This window comes from Jaculus jaculus, chromosome 3 (assembly GCF_020740685.1).
Source record: "Jaculus jaculus isolate mJacJac1 chromosome 3, mJacJac1.mat.Y.cur, whole genome shotgun sequence".
Taxonomy (NCBI): domain Eukaryota; kingdom Metazoa; phylum Chordata; class Mammalia; order Rodentia; family Dipodidae; genus Jaculus; species Jaculus jaculus.
The window spans coordinates 98,452,332-98,476,267 of NC_059104.1; the positions used below are offsets into that span (position 1 = coordinate 98,452,332).

Below are 23,936 nucleotides of genomic sequence, written 5' to 3' on the forward strand. Positions count from 1 at the left end.
AAGCGCTCTACCAGTTTCCCGTCTTGCTACCAACTTGGTTAGAGTTGCTTAAATACTGTAGCTATTCCTGCCTCTGTGGCCTCAAGGGCTAAAGTGGGACAGGGCTGGTATTTTTGGTGATGAGGAAATCCTTTTTTAGGGAGGTTGGGAGGTGGTTGATGTGGGACAGAGGTCACCGCAGGGATCCAGTCCAGGAACGATGGAGGGGGGGGCTCGGCTGTGGGTCTCGCACCCTCCGCCCCGCAGTCCGGCAGAAGCTTCGAAGTCGCTGGCAACCCTCGAGGTTCCCCACTTACTTGCTCCCCAGAGGGGGGCACCCGGGAGCCAAGCGCCTCAGGAACCGGGACCCACGCGGGAAGGTCGAGCTTGCCGGTGAGGTCACGGTTGCCATGGCTCTGGGCAGTGACGCGCGTCGGCACGTGACGCGCTGTTGCCATGGCACCGGGCGCCCCGGCGGCACCGGAGCTCCGCCTCCCGGAGTGACGTCCGTCGGCACCCCCCTCTTTCCGCCACCCCCCGTGCCCCCTCCCCCCCACACAGCCGGCTCCCCGCGGCCCCGGAGGTTTCACTGCACAACAAGATGGCGGCGGCGGCGGCGAGCGGAGCTGGCGGGGCTGCCGTGGCCGGAGCCGGGGGAGCCGGACCGGCGGGCCGTCTGCTGCCTCCTCCCGCGCCGGGGCCCCCGGCCGCCCCCGCAGCTGTGTCCCCGGCGGCCGGTCCGCCGCGTCCCGCAGCCCCGGCCTCCCGCGGGCCGATGCCCGCTCGCATCGGCTACTACGAGATCGACCGCACCATCGGCAAGGGCAACTTCGCGGTGGTCAAGCGGGCCACGCACCTCGTCACCAAGGCCAAGGTAGTGGCGCCCGGCGACCGCGAGCGAGCGAGGCTGTGGGGTTGCGCTGCCCCGGGGAGCGTCGCCGGCTGGCGGGGTCAGGGGAGGTCCGCGGTGCTCCCCGCGGGGGGCTCCGGGGCTCGGCGTGTGGGACGGCGTCGGGGACCGGGAACCGGGGCCGGGGTGGGGGCTGTCCCGGATGGAAGTGGGAGAAGGCAGGGGCAGCGGCGGACCCGCCGGCGGGGAACTCCACAGGGCAGCGGGGCGCGCGGAGACCGGGGGCGCTGAGCACGCGGGGCATGGGGAAGGAGGGGTGATCCTCGGGGCCGTGGAGGGGCGTGGGTGAGTGGACAGGCGGCATTGGAACTCTCAGGGGGCCCGGCTGACTGGACGCCCAGAAGACTCCGGAATCCGAAGGGAAGAGGGCAGGAGCGCACTTGAAATGTGCACCAAGGGGATGGGGAAGACAAGCGCAAGCCCGCAGACCCCGACTTCTGAGGGGCTTCCGAGGGACCCCGGGATAGTCGGGGACATGGACTTGAGGGGATCTGTAAGTGGGTGCCGGGCACGGGGAGGTATGAGGAACCTGGCACCCATGACAGAGATAGGAATCCACGTTTGATCTTGTGAGACTTATACATGGTGTCAGTGGAAGCCTGAAGGGGACACTTGATTATTGCAGAGAAGTCAATGAAGAAAACGGGAAAGAAAATAAGGGGGAAAACTGTTTTGTGTGCCTGTATGAAAGGGCTCAAGGACAGAGGTGAAGGGGAGGAGGGGGTTGTGGTGGCACTAGCTAATCAAGGGTTAAACAGTTTGGGAGAGCTGGATTGCTGGTTATTTTTAGTTGTCAGAGGGTCTGGAATTGTGGGCTTTGTAGAGCCAGGGTGGGCTTTCAGTGGGGAGAGGAAAGCTTAGATGGCAGGGTGCAGACCCCAGAGGATTACGCTCATTGGACCCCTTGGTTCCCAGGGGATTTGAGGAGCTGTAGTGAATTGGCCAAGGTCAATTAGGAAATCATTTAGGTATACATGTAAAATTATTGTTTTGAGGAAAAATATCTTGATTCATTGAGCGTATTGACGAATTCCTTTAAAAAAATTAAATTTTTTTTTTTTTGGTTTTGTCAAGGTAGGGTCTCACTTTAGCCCTGGTGATCTGGAATTCACTTTGTAGCCCCAGGCTGGCCTTGAACTCACAGTGATCCTCCTACCTTAGCCTCCCAAATGTTGGGGCTAAAGGTATTCACCATCACTACCAGCTTTATCTTTTAGTTTTGGTGGAACCCACAAAGCCCATTTTAACTCCCAGTTATTATATGCTCAGTGCCTCACTTGAATGAATACTTTTAATGTCGTCATTCATTTCAAGTTGCAGTTTGAGTTTTTACTTCTTCCTCAGCCTGGTGAATGAAGAATTCTTACAGCAGCTGCGGCAGCTTGCTATCCTAGCCACACCAATCCCCCTCACCTCCTCGAGCTAGCCCTTGCTTATTGTCACCTACACTGTTTTGGCTTTTATGGGAGTCACTCTCTTTCAGAAGTCAATGACTTATCTGGGCCTTCTCTCCTGCACACTTGCAACCTGAAGTTCCTTCCCCTGCGCCTCTCTGTCAAAGAGGCCCTTCCTAGGGTGGCTGTGGCCAATTGATTGGTCAGTTTCACTTCCTGTGGAAGGACCCTTTCAGGCTTTTTGTCAGCTTTTATCAGAGGCCCTCAAGACTTCAGATCAAAACTGAGTAAGATACTCAGGTTCAGAATTTCCTGTTGCTTTTCTCAGACCCTTAGCAGGAGTAGGCTGAGCCTAGAATCTGGGGGAGTGTTCCCAGTTCTGTTTACTGTTAGCCAAGCCAAACTTGTATTTACAAACAATGTGCCATGTTCCTTGATTTCCTCTTCTCTTCCAAGTAACCACATTTTGCTCCTGTGATTATTTTGCCCTGATCTCTAGGGAATAGACTCCATGAACTTAATTGGTTGTCTGTCTTATAGGGCTCTATGATTTAAAGAATTTTGAATCTTTCAGCCTTTAAATATTCTAAAATATTGATTAAAAAAATCTATGACAGGCAGAGTTAAATGTCTTATAAATGTAACTGCAAACAGTTGATTCCTGGCTTTATATATATAAAAGAGACGTTTCTATCTTCCGTAGTCAGCAAAGCCAGTGCCTAATTATGGCTGGTCTGCCCGCTTTCTAATTTGTATGAGCCTGTGTATGTCATAGTGTTTCTCTGAGACCTTGGTGCCCTTTAGAACTGTAGTCTTTACAGTATTGGCTTGTTTATAAATGGGTGTCACTGTTTACATTGGTTTTTATCATTGATCATTTGTGGTGTGCTGTTATGCAATTCCTGCGTATGGAAATACTCAGTCTTGAATGAGGCTGGAATGGCTTGGACAATGAGTTGCATGTGTGAAGAGGCCACACCGGCATTCATTCGTGTTTCTGTAGCCATGTGCAATTTCCTATTTGCAGTTCCAAGTGCCCTATCTTTTGCTGCTTAAATTACCCTGACGACATGAGTGAAGCTTAACTCACAAGGAGTTGTCATGTGCTCGGGGTGAACAGAGAGCATATTTTGGCCTGCTCCCTGCTTATCTGAATCCACTTTGGAAGGGGTCCTCAACTGCTGACAGCTTAGATGTGCCCAGCAGCTGTTGACATACAGTATGATGGCCTATTAAGGCCATGGTTTAGTTATATAATGGTGGGTAGGTGCTGGAAGGCACAGGAGCTGCTGTCTCTGAGTTCAGGTAGGCAGATTTTCCTCCCCTTGCCTGCAGCATGTGTCTTCTGCAGTCAGGTCAGATGTGAACAAAGTTATTTTTCCCCCATTGCTTTCTACTATGTGTGATCTTGTTTTCTCTTTTAGAAGTGTGTGATTTTTATTTTCTTTCTCCCCTTATCTCTTTAGTCACTGAAGGGTCTGGGTAGATAAAAGCCAGACTTTGGTAATTCTGATGATGTTTGTGTTGGCTGAAGGAGGTTAGGTAATAGGTGTTTTCTGAACATCAGAGGTCTATTTATGACCCCTTTTCTTACATGACCCATTCCAAGGACTAAGAGGCTAAAGTAAACTTCATTTATTAACTAAGCTACTGCACTTCATTCAACAGTAAGTGGGGAAGCTGGCCCTTTCCTAAGTAGTGTTGACTCTCGGTGCTCCTCGGGTAGGACCTGGGGTGAATCAAATATTGTAGAGCAGAGGAAATGCCTGCCTAGTAGGATTTTTGGGTACTTTTGCAGCACGGCATCCACGAGCTCAGGCTTCACGTTGGCAGCACTGCAGTGCCTGGAGCATCACTGCAGAGCAGTTCACACGAGCCAGTACTCATCCGAGACAGATTTTGGTCAGCAGCTCACCCTGTCTTTGTCCTACCTGCTTGAGTTTTTTTTTTCTTTCTTCTTTTTCCTTTTTCTTTCTTTCTTTCTCTCTTTCTTTCTTTTCTTCTTCTCTTTCTTTATTTCATTTCATTTATTTCTTTCTTGAAACCTAGCAGAAACAGAAGTGAAAGATTCTGTTCTTTTGGTAGAGCACTATAGAATACTAAAGAGATTTAAAAAGTAGTTTTTTTTTGTGCCTAATTATAATGTCAAACTAGTTGAATGAATGAGAACAAAAAGTAAATTATATTTTGGACAATTTTTTAAAAAGTTATTTGTTTATTTATGAGAGAGAGGGAGAGAGAGAGAAAGAGAAATAGGCATACCAGGGCCTCTAGCCACTGCAACAAACTCCAGACTCATGCACCACCTTGTGCATCTTGCTTATGTGGGTTCTGGGGAGTTGAACCTGGGTCCTTAGGTTTCACAGGCAAGTGCCTTAACGGCTTAGCCATCTCCTCAGCCCTGGACAAATATCTTTAAACTGTCTTTTCAGCAACTATCTGTCAGTTGCCTGAGACTGGTTTGTGAGAAGAGCTTCAGCTTTACCTGAGACTGCCTGTCTTGAATCCTCTGCTGCTCAAGACTGGTGTAGTCTTGGTCCATGAAAAGTTGGTCAGCTCAGTGCTTATATTTCTTCATCTCTAAAATGGTTCAACAGTAGTGCTTACCTCACAAGTTTGAGTGTTGTGAAGATTAAATAGGATAATATATGTGAAGCTATTCATGCAGTGCTTGGCACTTAGGAAGCATGCAGAAAATGTCATCATCGTTCTCATCATCATTAAGTGCTTTGGTAAGCAACATGAGTAAGACAAGCCCCCTTGTTTGCATTTATCTCCTGGAAGACCTGACAGTTCTGTGTAGGTAGATACAACGTAAAAAAAATTTTTTTTTCTAGGTAGGGTCTTGCTCTAGCCCAGGCTGACTTGGAATTCACTATGTAGTCTTAGGCTGGCCTCAAACTCACAGTGATCTTCCTGCCTCTGCCTCCTGAGTGCTGAGATTAAAGACGTGTGCCAACATGCCTGTTTTGTTTTTTCCAAGGTAGGGTTCTACTCTGGCCCAGCCTGACCTGGGATTCACTATTTAGTTTCAGGCTGGCCTTGAACTCATGGTGATCTTTCTGCCTCTGTCGCCCAAGTGCTGGGATTAAAAGTTGTGTACTACCATGCCTGGATCCTGTTCTTTTTTTTTTTTTTTTTCCTTTTATTTATTTATTTTTTTATTTGCAAGGAGAGAGTGATAGATAGATAGACAGACAGACAGACAGACAGTGGCGCCAGGGCCTCTTGCCACTGCAGATGAGCTCCAGATGCATGCACCACTCTGTGTATCTGGCTGTATGTGGGTGTGGGGCAATAGAACTCTGGCCAGCAAGGTTTGTAAACATGTGCCTTTAACTGCTGAGCCATCTCCCTAGCCCAAAGGTATGCTTTCATGCAAGAAAAAAAAAAAGTTTGTTAACTATTTCCAGGTCCCACTTTGAAATTCCTGGATGTAACACTCTGTAGCCCAAGCTGGCCCAGAGCTCATTATATATGGGGTAGCTTTGAACCTGTAATGATCCTCCTGCCTCAGTTTCCCTAGTGATGGGATTATAGGTATAAGCTACCACATGGGGCTATGAAATTGTTACTTTCTTTCTTTTTTTTTTTTAAATTATTTATTTATTTATTTGAGAGCGACAGACACAGAGAGAAAGACAGGTAGAGGGAGAGAGAGAGAATGGGCGCGCCAGGGCTTCCAGCCTCGAGATTGTTACTTTCATTAAACACTTTTTTTGTGTGTGGTTTTTTGAGGTATGGTCTTGCTCTAGCCCAGGCTGACCTGGAATTCACTATATAGTTTCAGGTTGGCCTCAAACTCATAGCAATCCTCCTACCTTGGCCTCCAGAGTGCTGGGAGTAAAGGTGTGCACCACCATGCTCAGCTCATTAAAATAAACAAAAATAAGTTTTTGTTTGGGGTTGGAGAAATGGCTTAATGGTTAAAGTGCTTGCCTGCAAACCCTAACAACCAGGGTTAGATTCCCCAGTGCCCATGTAAAGCCAGATGCACAGAGTGGTGCTTGCACATGGAGTTTGCAGTGGCTGGGGGCCCTGGTATGCCTGTATTCGTTTTTTCTCTCTCTCCTTGCAAATAAATAAATGAAAAAAAAAATAAATTAAGAAAATTATTTATTTGCTAGGATGTGTAGGGAGGGAGAAAGGGGCTACTGTAGACCCTCTTTCTTGTTGCTGTAAACTCCAGGTGCATATGGTACTTTGTGCATCTGGCTTTATGTGGATAGTAGGGAACTGAACTTAGCCAATAGGCTTTGTAAGCAAGTGTCTTTTTTTTTTCTGTTTTGTTTTTTTGGGGTAGGGTCTTGCTCTAGCCCAGCTGATTTGGAATTCACTATGTAGTCTCAGGGTGGCCTTGAACTCAAGGCGATCATCCTACCTCTGCCTCCCCAGTGCTGGGATTAAAGATGTGCCCCACTATGCCCTACTCTGCAAGTGTCTTTTTTAACTGCTGAGCCATCATCCTAGCCCCTAAACTTTATTATGTATTTGTATGTGAGTGTGGGCATGTGCACCACAACATGTGTATGGAGGTAACACAGGACAGCTTTTAAATGAGTTTTTACCTGTCCAAGTCATTTGAGGTGGGGTTTCTCAATTTGGATTCCTGATTTTGACTCTGCTATTCTTTGCTGCTCTCACCTAGAGCTTCTAGGACATTCTGTCTCCACTTCCCATCTGCATCAGCTCCTGGGATTAAAGAAGTTAACCATAGCTTCTGGCTTTTTATGATGGGTCTGGGTTGGAACTTGGGTACTCCAGCTTGGGCAGTGAGTGCTTTATCGACTGAGACCTCTGTCTCTCCAGACCCCCAGTTAAAAAATAAATTTTAAACAAGAAGGTTAGCTAATTAAAATTAACTTTGGACTTTACTTGGGCTACATCAAAATTAAATTGATTAATTAACTTAGTGGTTCTGGGGATTGGACTCTCACACATTAGGCAAACATTTGTACCACTGATCCATATTCTCATCTTTCCATCCTCCTTTTTTGTCCCAGGATTTCACTGTATGTCTCTGATTGGCTTGGAATTTACTGTATAGCCCAGGCTGGCCTTGAGTTTATGGCAGCCTCAGCCTCTTGAGTGCTGGATTATAGGTGTGTACCCTGATATCCAGGTGTTTTTTAATTTTCCTTTCTAATTTATTATTTTTTAAAGGCTTTATTTATTTATTTTTAATTTATGAGAGATAGGACGGGCACACCAGGCTCTCTAGCCACCACAAATGAACTCCAGTTGCATGTACCACCTTGTGCATCTGGCTTACATGGATACTGGAGAATTGAACCTGGGTCCTTAGGCTTTGTAGGAAAGCTCCTTAACTGCTAAGCCATCTCTCAATAAAAATCAAAAACTATTATTTATTTATTTATTAGAGAGAGAGAGAATGGGTGTGTCAGGGCCCCTAGCCACTAAAAATGAACTTCAGATGTATGTGTCACCTTTTGCATCTGGCTTACGTGGGACCTGGGGAATCAGACCTAGATCCTTAGGCTTCACAGGCAAGCACCTTAACTGCTAAGCTATCCCTTCAGCCCATTTTTTGAAATTTTTTGAGATATGGTGTTATATGTGTTTCCGTCTAGTCAATGATTGGCCATCCTCCTACCTCAGCAAGCGTGCAGCACCACACCTGGCTTGAATTTTTATTTTTTCCTTCTTTTTTTTTTTTTTTCGAGGTAGGGTCTTGCTCTTTCCCAGGCTGACTTGGGATTCAGTATGTAGTCTGAGGGTGGTCTGGAACTCACAGCAGTCCTCCTACCTCTGCCTCCCTATGATTTGGGATTAAAGGTGTGTGCCACCATGCCCGGCTCCTCCCTTCCTTCCTTCCTTCCGTCCCTCCCTCTTCAAGGTAGGGTCTTGCTCTAGCCTAGGCTGACCTGAAATTCTATCTGTAGTCCCAGGACAGTCTCAAACTCACAGCAGTCCTCCTACTTCTGCCTCCTGAGTGCTGCTGGGATTAAAGGCCAAGAAAAAACCAGCGTGGTGGTGCATGCCTTTAATCCCAGCACTTGGGAGGCAGAGGTAGGAGGATCACCGTGTGTTCGAGGCCACTCTGAGACTACATAGTTAATTCCAGGTCAGCCTGGACCAGAGTGAGACCTTACCTTGAAAAACCAAAAAAAAAAAAAAAAAAAAAAAAGGCTAAGAAGGCATGTGCCACCACGCCTGGCTATTTTATTTTTGTAACTTACTTTGTGTGTTTGGGGGAGTGGGTGCTTGTGGAGGCCAACAACATTCAGTGTTGTTCTTCAGGCATTGGTTACCTTTTTATTTATTTATTTATATTTACTGACTGTGTGTGTGTTCTTGAGGTAGGATCCCACTCTAGCTCAGGCTGACCTGGGATTCACTATGTAGTCTCAGAGTGGCTTCAAACTCATGGCGATCCTTCTACCTCTGCCGCCAAGTGATGGATTAAAGGCACGTGCCTCCACATCTGCCACTGGGTACCTTTGTTTTTAAATATTTATTTATTTATTAGAGAGAGAAAGGGAGGGAGAATGGGCACTCCAGGGCCTCTAAGCCACTGCAAACAAACTCCAGATGCATGTGCCAACTTGTGCATCTGGCTTATGTGGTTCCTGGGTATTCAAACTCGGATCCTTAGGCTTCTCAGGCAAGTATCTTAACTGCTAAGTCATCTCTCCAGCCCACCCTTTAAAAAAATATATTTTTATTTTTATTTACTTATTTGAGAGAGAGAGAGAGAGAGAAAGAAGGAGGGAGGGAGGGAGGGAGAGAATGGACATTCCAGGGCCTCTAGCTGCTGCAAACACACTTTAAAAAAAAAAACACTTTAGCCGGGCGTGGTGGCGCACGCCTTTAATCCCAGCACTCGGGAGGCAGAGGTAGGAGGATCGCCGAGAGTTCGAGGCCACCCTGAGACTACATAGTGAATTCCAGGTCAGCCTGAGCCAGAGTGAGACCCTAACTCCAAAAACCAAAAAAAAAAAAACAACAAAAAAAAACACTTTATTTGTTTATTACAGAGTGAGATAGAGAGAACAGGCATCCCAGGGTCTCTAGCTACGGCCAATGAACTCTAGATGTATGCACCACCTTGTGCATCTGGCTTATGTGGGTACTGGGAATTGAATCGGGTCCTTAGGCTTCACAAACAAGCGCCTTAACTGCTAACCCATCTCTCCAGCCCTGCAAACAGACTTTTGAGGCAAGGTCCTTCAACGGTCTGGAACTTGCTTAGTAGTCTAGACTGGCTGGCCAGTAAGCTCCAAGGATCAGCCTGTTTCTACTTCCCTTGCCCTGGGATTACAAGCATGGGCCACCATTCCTGTTTTTTTTTTTTTTTTCCCCCACTTGGGTACCGGGGATTGAAGTCAGGTTCTCATGTTTGCAAGGCAAGCACTTTACCAACTGAGCTATCGCTCCAGCCTCTGTAACTAATTTGAATCACATTCATGTTGGAACAGTTTGTTCATATGTAGTTATTTTTTTCTTCAGCGATTCACTTAAATTATGTGAAAAATATGTAAAAATGTTCCTGCAAGTTTAAGAACCTAGTTACAGCTGGAGATCGTTGCACATGTTTGTAATCCCAACACCGGGAGGCTGATGCAGGAGGGTAATGAGTTTGAGTACAATATAGGTTTCATAGAAAGTTCTAGACCATCTTGAGTTATGTAGTGAGACCCTGCTGCAAAAAGCAAACAAGCCAAGACAAGTGTGGTGGTGGTGCTTGCCTTTAATCCTAGCATTTGGGAGGCTGAGATAGGAGGAGGTGGAATGAGTTTTAGGTCAGCTTGGACTATCGAGAGGCCCTACCACAAAAACAAACTGAAACTTCTACTCATGCCACCCCCAAACAAAATGATTTGCATTCTGCATTAATAATGTACACCCTGAATTAAGTTTTTTTTTTTTTTTTTTTGAGACAGAATTTCACTCTTGTCCAGGCTGACCTGGAATTCACTACATAGTCTCAGGGTGGCCTTGAGCTCATGATGATCCTCTTACCTCTGCCTTCCCAGTGCTGGGATTAAAAGTATGTGTCACCACGCCCGGCTAGGAATTTAGTTTTAATTTAAATTTTTTGTTGATTTTTTTTTGAATCTATTTTGTTTGTGTGTGTTCATGTGTGTGAGCGTAGTGCGTGGAGGTCAGAAGGCAAGCTCAGGTGTCTTGTGTGAGATGGTCTCTTTGCTCTCCTCTGCGTCACGTAGGCTGGCTAGCCCTTGAGCTTTGTGGGATTCTTGTGGCTTTCTGCTGGAGGAGCACTAATTGCAGACAGGCCACTGCTACGTCCTGCTTTATGTAGGTTCTTGGAATTCAGGCTCAGGTCTACCTACTCGAGGACCAGACCTTTGCCTGCAGAGCCATATCCCTGGCTGAGGATTTTTTAAAAATATATTTTATTTATTTATTTGAGAGAGGGAAGGAGAGAGAGAGAGAGACAATGGGCATGCCAGGGCCTCCAGCCACTGCAAATGAACTCCAGATGCACGTGCCCCCTTGTGCATCTGGCTTATGTGGGCCCTGGAGAGTTGAACCGGGATCCTTTGGCTTCCCAGGCAAATGCCTTAACCAGTAAGGCATCTCTCCAGCCCTGGCTGAGGATTTTAAAATTTAAATGTTACACACAGAAATCATTTGCCCCTAGACTTCATTTCAAAGACTGACCAGCCACATCTTTGTGTGCTGTTTTATTACAGGCTCATCTCATGAGGGTACAAAGCACAGTGGGCTAAAAGCATTATTTCTGTCTTTTTAAGGAAGCAGACGAGATCGCGCTTGTGCCCTTTGAAAGTTAAAACAAGAGTCATGATAAGTAGAAGGAAGAAAGAATATCAAAAAGAATCTGATGGGGGTGGGGAGGGAGGGAATTACCATGGGATATATTTTATAATCATGGAAAATGTTAATAAAAATTAAAAAAAAAAAGAAAAGAAAAAAAAAGAATCTGAAAGCAGTATTTCCATTAGGGGATGGTCGCTCCATCCCTAGACAATCTAGAACTATCTGTTGCAAGATGACAAAATTTATTTTGGTGTAGATGTGATGGGGTTTCTAGCTGTGTTGAAACTTTGTGAAGTGCTAAGACTGATTAGGATGTCTTTCTAGAGTCAGAGTACAAGTCTTCTACTTTCAGCATCAAAGATGTTTATTTTAACATTTTGACTTTGGTGCCAGCTCCCTAGAAAGTCATAGATCTGGCTCAAGCCAGAGGTGCCCAGACTAGTTATTTCTGTGCCAGAAATGCTGTTTTCATTTTCCAAGCATCATTCTGGCTAATGTTTCCTAGTGCATGACGTAAAAGAGAACAAAATGGATGCTTTGAAAAGGGAAAAAAAAAGAAGAAGAAGAAAGAAAAAGAAATGCTCTTGACTTGCCAGTCTCAGTAATTGTAAAAAGTACTTAAGGGCTGGAGAGATGGCTTAGCGGTTAAGCGCTTGCCTGTGAAGCCTAAGGACCCCGGTTCGAGGCTCAGTTCCCCAGGTCCCACGTTAGCCAGATGCACAAGGGGGCACACGCGTCTGGAGTTCGTTTGCAGAGGCTGGAAGCCCTGGCGCGCCCATTCTCTCTCTCTCTCTCTATCTGTCTTTCTCTCTGTGTCTGTCGCTCTCAAATAAATAAATAAATAAAATAAAAAAAATTAAAAAAAAAGTACTTAAGACATTTTTGCTATGAGGTGGGACTTTTCCCTTACCCATCCATTCACTCAGCACATACTTAGTTGAATGAAGAGTGTTATATCAGGTTCTAGTCTAGGCTCTGGAATACATTACTGAGGAAGCGAGACAAGAAGCACTTGTCTTCCTGGAATTTGCTTTCAAACAGATGGAGATATGCAAGAGACATGCAAACCAAAACTAACAACAACAGAAATAAACCCCCTTTTTGTGATGAGTACTGAGAAAAAAATGAATGTGTGCCAACTATTGGGGAGGGGCATGCTTCAGATAGAGTGGCCAGAGGAAGAGGGTGGTACTTTAGCTGAGATCTGAATGTTGAGGAATAGTTAACCTGGAAAGGAAGATCTGGAAGACAGAACATTCTGTGCTGAAGGAATGGCAGGTGCAAAGGCCTTGGGGGGGGGGAGGGGCTACACTTGGATCATTCAAAGGTTAGCTCCCAGGCTATGTGTCTTGAGTTAAGTGAATAAGGAATTGGGATGGGATGGTAAGGGGTAAGATTAGACAGGGAGATTATGTAGGCCTTCTAGTCTACTTATGGAATGAGTATGAACGTGGGATTGACTTCAGAGAGTATCATAGCAGAGCACTCAACATCTGATTTGTTTTCAAATACTCATGTTGAAGCCAGGCATGGTGGCGCACCTTCCCCCCACCTGCCCCACCCAGGTAGGGTCTCCCTCTGGCCCAGGCTGACCTGGAACTCATTGTAGTCCCAGGCCTCCAGCTCACAGAGATCCTCCTCCTCTGCTTGCTGAGTGTTGGGATTAAAGGTGTGCACCACCACACCTTTAATCTCAGCACTTTGGGGTTGTGGTTGCAGGATTGAGATGAGTTAAAGCCTGGGGCCACTGAGTGGGTTTCAGACCAAAAAAAAAAAGACCAAAAAAGGCAAAACAACAAAAACAAAAATAAAAAACAAAATAGGTCAAACTCTCATCTTGATTATTTTATGGTTAAGGGCAAAAAAGCTTTATTGGATCCATTTCTTGAGACAGGGGAGGTATTCAACTTTTAACAACTTGCATTCTTTCACACCAAAAGAGAATGCTGAGTGGCTCGCTGTCTAGGGTTACAGTTGTCGCTTAGGATGTGGGAGAATGCAGTATATTTTATCCACAAGCTAAACATAACCAGCCAACAAATTGCTGTTGATTTATTAGCACAGAAAGAACCTTGGAGATGTTCTATTCAAAGCTTAACAGAATCTAAAATCTCAGCATTTAATGGATTATTACATAAGTCATTTAGACTATATTTGGGGGCAGGGACTGGTCTGCTCTTCTTTGAGGGTAGCTGTCTTAAGTCTCCTAACTAGCTAGATCATAATCTTTTTCCATGGATGGTGCCTTCTTACAACTCATTAAGAGAACTGGTCGTGTAGGTACATATCCTGATGACATAGGTGAGAGCTAAGAGAACCACTTATCTCGGGTTCTTCTTAATTTGGTTCTGGTTTCTGGCCTGAGATAAACCTGTTCTCCAAACGAGTGACCTTACCTATCTGGTGAGTGTCTGGCTCCTCCTAATAGTTACTTGATCCCTCACTGGTGCAATAGTATTGTTATAGTGTCCTGTAGGTGCTTTATGATAACATCCAGAGGCTGAAAACTACATATATTTTCTTAGGCTTCTGTCCTTGTGTAATAAATCATTGCTAAATAAATAGGTTAGGTAATGACATTGAGAAGCCTCAACAACCTGTGAAGAATTAGCTTGAAAGGCTTTTTTGTTTAGATCTGTTCAGAGAGTGCCTGTAATGGTGTTCAGGAGGCAGAGTTCAAGGCCAGCCTGAGATTATATAGTGAATTCCAGGCCAGTTTGGGTTAGACCCTACCTCAAAAACAAACAAACAAACAAACAAACAAATCTGTTCAGAGTAGAATCTCTTCAGCTAATGCAGAGCTGTTGGGTGAGCTGTCATGAAGTTATGTTAGGAACAACTTGCTGTTTAGCAGGTGTGTGGTCCATGGTTGATAAGGGCTCTCTGCCACCTTAACTATTTTATCTCAAAATTAGTCTATTCAAAGAGGTGTGGTAGTACACATCAGTAATCCCAGCATTTAAAGAGGTGGAGGCAGGAAAATCAGGAGTTCAAGGCTATCCTTGGCGACATAGTAAATTGTGGTCTCAACAAACAATTAGATTGTGAATTTTTAGCCACGTTTTCCCAGAAACTGGATAGGTAGAAAACCTGTTGCTTGTTTGTCTCTGTGGGCTGGGCTTACTCAGCTGGATTCTTTGGGCCAGTTACTTTAAACTAAATTTAGCGCTTGCTAACCAGCAGTTTGTTTTCTTTCTGATAGCCTCCCTCTACGCTAAAGAATGGGAAAATTTAGGTTAGCATCATTTCTCCCCCACCTTCCCTCCTTCTTTGCTCTTTTTTTTTTTTTTTTCCCCTTCTGTGCTTTGAGAGTGAAAGAATGGGCATGCCAGGGCCTCCTGCCATTGCAAACGAACTCCAGAGGCATGCGTCACCCTGTGCATCTGGGTTCATGTTGGTACTGGGGAATTGAACTCAGGACATGCTTTGCAAGCCAAGTTCCCTTAACCTCTAAGCTATTTCTCCAGCTGCTTTCTTTTTCTTTTTTTCTTTCTTTCAAGACAGAGTCTTAGTATGTAGTCCTAGCTGGTGTGGTAGTCACTACTAATTTAGGCTGGTATTGAATTCATTGCTAGAAGAGCAGAGAATATTGACACTAGGATAAAGAAAGAGAAATTCAGAATTGGAGAGATGGCTTAGCAGTTAAGGCATTTGCCTGCAAAGCCTGAGGACCCAGGTTCAGCTCCTCAGAACCCACATAAGCCAGATATATATAGTGGCGTATGCATCTGGAGTTTGTTTGCAGTGGCTAGAGGCCTTTCTTTCCCTCTCTCTCTTAAATAAATAAATAAAACTACTTTTTTTTTTTAAGAAAGAAATTCAGTAATACAACTGAAATGTGTTTTTTCAAAATCTGAGGCCTGGAGAGATGGCTTAGCAGTTAAGGTGCTTGTTTGCAAAGTCTTGGTGGCCTGGGTTTGATTTCCCAGTACCCAATATATAGCCAGCTGCATAAAGTGTTGATGTGTCTGGGTTTGTTTGCGGTGGCTAGAGGCCCTGGTGCGCCCATTCTGTCTCTCTGACATACTTGTGTATTCCTTTAATCCCAGCACTCTGGAAGCTGAGGTAGGAGGATCACTGTGAATTAAAGACCAGCCTGAGACTACATAGTGAATTCCAGGTCAGCCTGGGCTAGAGTGAGATCCTACCTCAAGCCTCTCACCACCCCCAAAAAAGTTTGGAAAATTCAGAAAATTATGCAGAAGGGAAAATATCACTCAAAATCCTGATACCCAGTAGCTGCTGATATTGTAAAATACAGTTGCTTCTATCTATATATTTAAAAGTAGGATTAAAACAGGCATGGTGGTTTATGCCTTTTGTCGTAGGCCATCCCAGGCCAAGGTAGTAGGATCATTGTGAGTACACAGCAAGCCTGAGGTTAGAGTGAGTTCTCCTTAGCCTGGGCTAGAGTGAGACCGCCTCCAAAAAAAACCCCAAATAAGTAAATAAGTAAATAAATAAATAAATGAATGTAAGCTGCACGTGGTGGTACACGCCTTTAATCCCAGCACTTGGAAGGCAGAGGGAGAGTCTCCCTGAGACTATCAAGTGAATTCCAGGTCAGCCTAGGCTAGAGTGAGACTCTACCATGAAAAACCAAAAATAAATAAATAAATAAATGTAGGATTAAAAAAATGTAGGATCAGGCCTGGTGTGGTGGCGACGCCTTTAATCCCTGCACATGTGCATTTAAAGTCATAAAACCATTAAAAATAGTAATAGTGCCAGGTGTGATGGTACACACCTTTAATCCCAGCACTTGGGAGGCAGAGGTAGGATCACAGTGAGTTTGAGGTCACCCTGAGACTACGTAGTGAATTCCTGGTCATCCTGGACTAGAGTGAGACCCTACCTCGGAAAAAAAAAAAAAAAGTAGGATCATATTTGTACATTTTGCTCCTTACTTACTTAACACTATAAGCATTATTTTGTTATTAGAAACTGGTAATAAATATCAATTTTTGGGCTGGAGAGATGGCTTAGCAGTTAAGCGCTTGCCTGTGAAGCCTAAGGACCCCGGTTCGAGGTGTGATTCCCCAGGACCCACGTTAGCCAGATGCACAAGGGGGCGCATGCATCTGGAGTTCATTTGCAGTGGCTGGAAGCCCTGGCGCGCCCACTCTCTCTTTCTCTCTCTCCCCCTCTCCTTCTCCCTCTCCCTCTCTCTCTCTCTTTCTCTGCCTCTTTCTGTCTGTTGCTCTCGGATAAATAAATAAAAATAAAAATAAAAAAAAATACTTTAAAAAACTGGCTGGAAGCCCTGGCACACCCATTCTCTCTCTCTCTCTCTCTCTCTCTCTCTCTCTGCCTCTTTCTCTGTCTGTTGCTCTCAAATAAATAAATAAATAAATAAATTTATGGTATCTGCTTTTAGTGATATGATTATTGTTATTTTAAGAAACTTTTTCACAATTTAAAGTTATTTTGGCCAGTTTTTAATTTTATAAATTTTCTGTGATAACTATTTTTGTATATACATCTATAGTGTATTTCTGATTTTCCCCCCTCTGGCTAGATTGTTTGAAAGTGAAATTACTGGGCCAGAGGAGCACATGTTTGTGAGACACCTGATACTACATTACCACATTTGCTTTCCAGAAAGATTGCACCAGGGTTTGCCTCCCAGCAGGGCATGAGAAGGCTTGTCTCACCCGGCAGGCAGCTCTGGCTGGCTGTCTTACTTATCTCCCTCTGCTTATGTTGATGTGGGGGTCTCCTGCACCTGCAGCAGATACAGTGGGGTCAGAAGAGGGGGAGAGCAGAGCAGTTGCATGTAGAAACTGCTTTTCTAGAGGCAAACCTGGACAAGGAAAGAAGAGCCATTGTGCGTCTAACCGTTCACTCAGGTATCATCATCTCCTTATTGCTTGCTCACAGAGAGACAGCACCTCTACCAGAAACTGCCAAACGAAAGAAAGGCACATGAGAAGTGAACTATGACTACCTGGAACTTTTCATTATATTTTGTTGAGACAGGGTTTCACTATGTAGCCCAAGTGAGCCTCAAACTCATGATCCTCCTGCCTTGGCCTACTAGTGTTGGGATCACAGGTATGGCCCACCATGTCTAACTTTAGTTTGTATATTATTGTTCATCACTTACTCGTTTTGAATCAAGATATAGGTAACATCCGTATATTGTAATTGTTCTCTCTTTAAAATGTTAAAATATTGTATTTATTTATTGGGGGGGGGCACGAGTGAGAAAGAGGTAGATAGAATGGGTACACCAGGGCCTCCAGCCCCTGCAAACAAACTCCAGACACATGTGCCACTCTTTGCATCTGGCTTATGTGGGTACTGGGGAATTGAACCTGGATCCTTAGGCTTTGTAGGCAAGCGCCTTAACCTCTGAGCCATATCTCCAGCTCTAATTGTTCTCTCATTAAATCTTTGTGTGTATGTATATGTGTGTGTGCAAGAGTGTGTCATTCTAGTATGAGTGATTTTCATGTGCCGTGGCATGCATGGTCAAGGAAAACCTCAAGCATCTTCTACCTTACTTGAGACAGGGTTTCTTGTTCTTGGCTGTGTAGGCCAGACTTGCTTGTCTGGGATCTTCTAAGGATTCTCCTGCCTCCCATCTTCCTGCAAGTACACTGGGTTTATAGATGCTTGTACTCCTGTGTCTGGCTTTCCACGGGTTCTGGGTAACCTGAACTCAGGTCATCACACTTGTGCAGTATATGCCTTAGCCCGCTGAGCCATCTCCTTACCTCCATCCCTTTGTGGTGCTGGAGATTGAACTCAGAGCCTTGCACGTGCTAGACAAGTGTTATATTACTGAGCTACATCCCCAGCAACTGATTGTCTCTGATTTTTTTAAAATATATTTTATTTATTTATTTGAGAGAAATAGGGAGAGAGAGAGAGAGAATGGGTACACCAGGGCCTCCAGCCATTACAAATGAACTCCAGACATGTGCGCCCCCTTGTGCATCTGGCATACGTCGGTCCTGGGGAATCGAACCAAGGTCCTTTGGCTTTACAGGTGAGCACCTTAACTGCTAAGCCATCTTCTCCAGCCCTCTGATGTTTTTTAAGTGTTTATTTGACTCAATCAGTTCCACTTTCCTCTCTCTCTCTCTCTCTTTCTTTTCTTTGAAATAGGTGGAAAAAAATTGAAAAAAAAACATACTGGCTAGTTTTTTAGGGCTAAAAACCTTTTCTTTGTCTTGATTAGAGTTCCTTCATCTTGTTTCTATTAAACACACTTATAACTTATATGCTAACTTACACCTTTTGTTGTTTTTTGTTTTTTTTTTTGAGGTAGGGTCTTGCTCCAGCCTGGAATTCACTATGGAGTCTCAGGGTAGTATCAAATTTATGGCGATCCTCCTACCTCTGCCTCCAAAGTGCTGAGCACTGGGATTAAAAGTGTGTGCCACAAGCTGGCAGAGGTAGGAGGATCACCATGAGTTTGAGGCCACCCTGAGACTCCATAGTGAATTTCAGGTCAGCCTGGGCTAGAGTGAGACCTGACCTTGAAAAAAAAAAAGTGTGTGCCACCTAATTTATGCCTTTTTAAAGCAAAACAGAGCTGGGAGTAGTGGCGCATGCCTTTATTCCCAGCACTTGGGAAGCAGAGGTAGGTGGGTCGCCATGAGTTTGAGGTCACCCTGAGACTACATAGTGCATTCCAGATCAGCCTGAGCTAGAGTGAGATCCTGCCTCAAAAAAACAAAAAAAGGGCTGGAAAGATGAGATAGCTTAGCAGTTAAGGCGTTTGCCTGCAAAGCCAAAGGACTCAGGTTCAACTCTCCAGGACCCACGTTACCCAGATGCACAATTGGGTGCACACATCTGGAGTTTGTTTGCAGTGGCTGGAGGCCCTGGTCCACCCATTCTCTCTCTCTCCCCCTCTTTCTCTCTGTCAAATAAATAAAATAAAACAAAATATTTTAAAAAAGGCAAAATAGGAATTTGGACCAGGCATGGTGGTGTGTGTCTGTGCATGCCTGTAATCTCAGTATATGGGAAGTAGAGGAAGGAGAAGGATTGCTGCAAATTTGAGACTACCCTGGTCTACCCATTGAGTCTTAGGCTGGCAGGGATACATAGTGATATTCCCTTTGAGAAGACCAAAAACAGCCAAAGAGCCAGGCAAACAAAACAGAAATTTAAAGGCATCGCTGTTCATCTGGCTGTGTGAGTACTAGAAAATTGAACCCAGGCTGATTGGTCTGCTTTGCAAGCAAGCAAAAAGGCATTTTTGAAGTATTACGAAGAAAGAGTGCTTGATTTTTTTTTTTTTTCCTCCTACCTCTGCCTCCCGAGTGCTGGGATTAAAGGTATGTGGCACCATACCTGATGAGTCCTTGATTTTTTTTTCTTCCAAATTTTTATTAACAACTTCCATGATTATAAAAGATACCCCATGGTAATACCCTCCCTCCCCCTACTTTCTCCTTTGAAACTCCATTCTCCATCATACCCCCTCCCCATCTCAATCAATCTCTCTTTTACTTTTTTTTTGGTTTTTCGAGGTAGGGTCTCACTCTGGTCCAGGCTGACCTGGAATTAACTCTGTAGTCTCAGGGTGGCCTTGAACTCACGGCAATCCTCCTACCTCTGCCTCCCAAGTGCTGGGATTAAAGGCATGCGCCACCATGCTCAGCTCTCTTTTACTTTTGATGTCATGATATTTTCTTCCTCCTATGATGGTCTTGTGCAGGTAGTGTCAGGCACTGTGAGGCCATGGATATCCAGGCCATTTGTGGAGGGAGCATGTTGTATGGAGTCCTGCCCTTCCTTTGGCTCTTACATTCTTTTTGCCACCTCTTCCACATTACACCCTGAGCCTTGGAAGGTGTGATAGAGATATTGTAGTACTGAGCACTGAGGTCATTTCTTTCCATTACCATGATATCTTCTGAGTCGTCCCAAGGTCACTGCCATCTGAAAAGAGAAGATTCTCTACCAAAAGTAAGAATAGCATTAATATATGGGTGTGAACCTTAATAGAAGTGCTTACTGGGCAGTTTGATAAGCATAGTATATACATTTAGCCAGACAACAGCAGACATTACTCCCCTAGGACTCGTGATTACCTGTTTTAAGTTTTCAGTATGAAGGATGTATTCCCTCCCATGGAGCAGGCCTCCAGTCCAATTAGAGGGCAGTTGGTTTCCCCCATAACAGACATGTCACTATTGCACCCGTTGGCTTATTTGGCCTGGCTGGCCAAATATAAGGCTTGCAATGTCCACTGTTGAGTATCTTCACTAGTGATTTCTTTTTCTCCCATTGAACTGCATGTAGAATGGCTTCTTCCAGCTTTCTGCCAGCTGGTCTACATGGAGGAGGTTCTCAGCTCAGTTCCAGCAGGATTTTTCAGTGACCTTGCAGCCCAAGTATGTGGAGTCTTCAGCAATAGGGTCTTACCATCTATTCCTGGTGGGAAACCAAGGGCCTCGGCAATGGCCTGTGATGTTTTGGGGGCATCAGGGACCTACCTGGCCAACAACTCACTGGAAGGTTACCCATCCCTGGCACTGAAAATTTTCTAGCAACAATCTATGGCTCCTGAGTGTTCCATTGTCCAAAAAAATAGGATTATATAAGATTCATTTATATCCTCTTAGATTTTGATTAGCTGTCCCTCTACCTTTTGAATCCTTGATTTTTAAAAATTGTACACAATTGTGTGTGTGTGTGTGGGGGGCCAGGGTCTCTTGCTGCAGCCAGTGGCTATCTGGCTTTATCAAATAGCTTTCGTAGCTTTATGTGGGTGGCTGGGAAATTGAACCTGGACCAAAAAGCTTTGAAGTAAGCACCTTTAACCAGTGAGCCATCTCCTCAGGCCCACATAAAATTTTTTTTTTTCTTTTGTTCAGTTTTATTTATTTGAGAGTGACAGACAGAGAGAAAAAGAGGCAGGTAGAGAGAGAGACAATGGGCACACCAGGGCCTCTAGCCACTGCAAACGAACTTCAGACATGTGTGCCCCCTTGTGCATCTGGCTAATGTGGGTCTTGGGGAATCAAGCCTTAAACTGGGGTACTTAGGCTTCACACTCAAGCACTTAATCGCTAAGCCATCTCTCTAGCCCATGTTTTTTTGTTTCTTTTTGACGTAAGGTCTTATTCTGGTCCAGGCTGACCTAAAATTCATTCTGTAGTCTCAGGGTAGCCTCGAGTTCATGGCGATCCTCTTATCTCTGCCTCCCGAGTGCTGGGATTAAAGGCATGCACCACCACGCCTTTTTTATTTAAACTTAATTTTATTTATTTATTTATTTTTAAAATTTTTATTAACATTTTCCATGATTATAAAATATATCCCATGGTAATTCCCTCCCTCCCCACCCCCACACTTTCCCATTTGAAATTCCATTTAAACTTAATTTTTTTAAAAAAATTTACTTATTTGAGAGAGGTAAAGAGGGAGGGGGAGAGAGAGAGAGACAGACAGTCAGAGACAGAGAGAATGGGTGCACCAGGGCTCCATTTACTGCAAACGAACTCCAGATGCATGTACCACCTTGTGCATCTGGCTTATGTGGGTCCTGAGGAATCGAACAAAGGTCCTTTGGCTTTGCAGGCAAACGCCTTAACTGCTAAGCCATTTCCCCAGCCCTAAGCATTTTTTTGTTAGCATACAAGGTAACGGGTTTTATTATGGCAGGTCATAATTATGTCATTTTTCTTGAATTAATTTAAAATTATAAATAAGCCAAAGCTGCTAGAAATTTGAATACAGGATATTTTATGAAATCTTTTATTATTTGTGTAATGTATACTTTGGCCGGGCATGGTGGCACACAGAGTGAATTCCAGGTCAGCCTGGCTACAGTGAGACCCTACCTCAAAAAACCAAAAAAAAAAAAAAAAAAGGAAAGTAAGCCAAGAACATACAATCACTAAAACATTATATTGAGGATTTTTTTTTTTTAAATGAGCTACTAAAAAACTCATCTATTGTCAGAACACTACTCATGCAACATCAGAACATTATGACAGAAGGAAAGGACAACAGGAGGCAGGAAGCAGAGACAGAAGTAAGAAATCCTGCAGGTGCCCAATTCATCCTAATAAGAAACACACAGCTCTGTTCCTGCCTTCCACAATAAAAACAATTCTGTTTCTCATGGCATATGAAGAAGATTTCTTCTGCCAGAAACACAAAACAACTTACTACATGAAAATGTCAACTTGTTCCATGGAATGCTACTCTGGCAGCGAATGGGTATAAACCTCTTAACTACAGAGGCGGGGCTGCTTCCTCCCCAAGGCTTTTAACGTCATGGCCCATTATCAAATTCAGTTCAATTCACGCAAACTTACATAAATTGACAAGACTATCACCCCAAAGTATACATTATTTATTTGTTTGTTTTTTTCAAGGTAGGGTCTCACTCTATCCCAGGCTGACCTGGAATTCACTATGCAATCTCAGGGTGACCTTGAACTCACAGCAATCCTCTTACCTCTGCCTCCCACTCCCAAGTGCTGGGATTAAAGGTGTGTGCCACCACTCATGGTTTACTTTCCATTTCTGCATCAACACTGATATTGTTATTCTAGTCAAATGGGGTAGTTGTATTCTCAGTGATCTTTGTGTCCAAGTCAGTTGCATAAATAGTAATTTCATATATTAGACCTAAACAACTCTGAATGTAGTCATTCTTGGAGGAAGTTAAGTGTTAGAGATGGTATGAAGGATCTCTTGAAAGGAATTTACAAACTCAAGGAAGAAAATTCCTTGCTTGGAGCATGTAACTCATTTGCCTCTGACCTATGCAAAAAAGTAGCCAGTTGTTACAGCCCCAGCCTGTTTCCCTTTGCGCCAACAGCTACATTCAGTGCCCTGCTCACTTTAGCTCCCAGTGGAAGGGGACAGTTACACTGAGTCACGACCTTAGACAGCACATCAACAGTTGTTGATGGTTTTTAATATTTTTTTTTGTTCATTTTTATTTATTTATTTGAGAGTGACAGAGAAAGAGGCAGATAGAGAATGGGTGCCCAGGGCCTCCAGCCACTGCAAACAAGTCCAGATGTGTGCACCCCCTTGTGCATCTGGCTAATGTGGGTTCTGGGGAATCGAGCCTCAAACCTGGGGTCCTTAGGCTTCACAGGCAAGCACTTGAACCACGAAGCCATCTCTCCAGCCTTGTTGATGGTTTTTAGGCTATTAAACTTTTAGACTCACATTAGATTTTTTTTTTTGTTTGTTTGTTTGTTTGTTTGAGGTAGGGTGTTGCTGTAGACCAGGGTGGCATGGAATTCATTATGTAGTCCAAGGCTGGCCTTGAATTCTCAACAATCTTCCTACCTCTGCCTTCTGAGTGCTGGGATTAAAAGTATACGCCTTAATGCCTGGCATTTTAAATTTTTTTTCAATTTATTTGAGAGAGAGAGAAAGACAGAGGCAGATAGATAAAAATAAATGACTATGGATATACCAGGGCCTCCAGCCACTGCAAACAAACTCCAGATGCATGTGCTGTCCTGTGCATCTGGCTTAAGTGGGACCTGGGGAATCAAACTGGGGTCCTTTGGCTTTGCAGGAAAGCGCTTTAACCACTAAGCAACCTCTCCAGCACTCTTCTTATTTTATATGTATATGTGTTTATTTATTTGCAAGCAGAGAGAGACAGAGACAGAGGAAGAGAGAAAGAATGGGCATGCCAGGGCCTCTAGCCACTGCAAATGAACTCCATATGCATGCATCACTTTGTGTATCTGACTTTACACAGGTACATGGGGGATGGGGGAATAGAACCCAGACTGTCAGGCCTTGTAAGCCAGCACCTTAATTGCTGAGCCATCTTTCCAGCCCTCATTATTATTATTATTTTTGTTTCTTTTTTTCAAGGTAGGGTTTCACTGCAGCCCAGGCTGACCTGGAATTCACTATGTAGTCTCAGGTTTGCCCTGAACTCA

General features: G+C 44.4%; 1 protein-coding gene across 7 annotated transcripts in view; it reads left to right on the forward strand.

Annotated features, from left to right (window-relative positions):
* The first annotated feature begins 580 nt into the window (after positions 1–580).
* Sik3 (SIK family kinase 3) overlaps positions 581–23,936 on the forward strand; it is a 286,449-nt gene continuing 263,093 nt past the window's right edge. For all 7 annotated transcript variants that reach the window (XM_045145195.1, XM_045145196.1, XM_045145199.1 and 4 more), the window contains exon 1: positions 581–853. In XM_045145195.1, coding sequence (XP_045001130.1) covers positions 581–853 — 273 coding nt within the window. The remainder of the gene's footprint in view (positions 854–23,936) is intronic.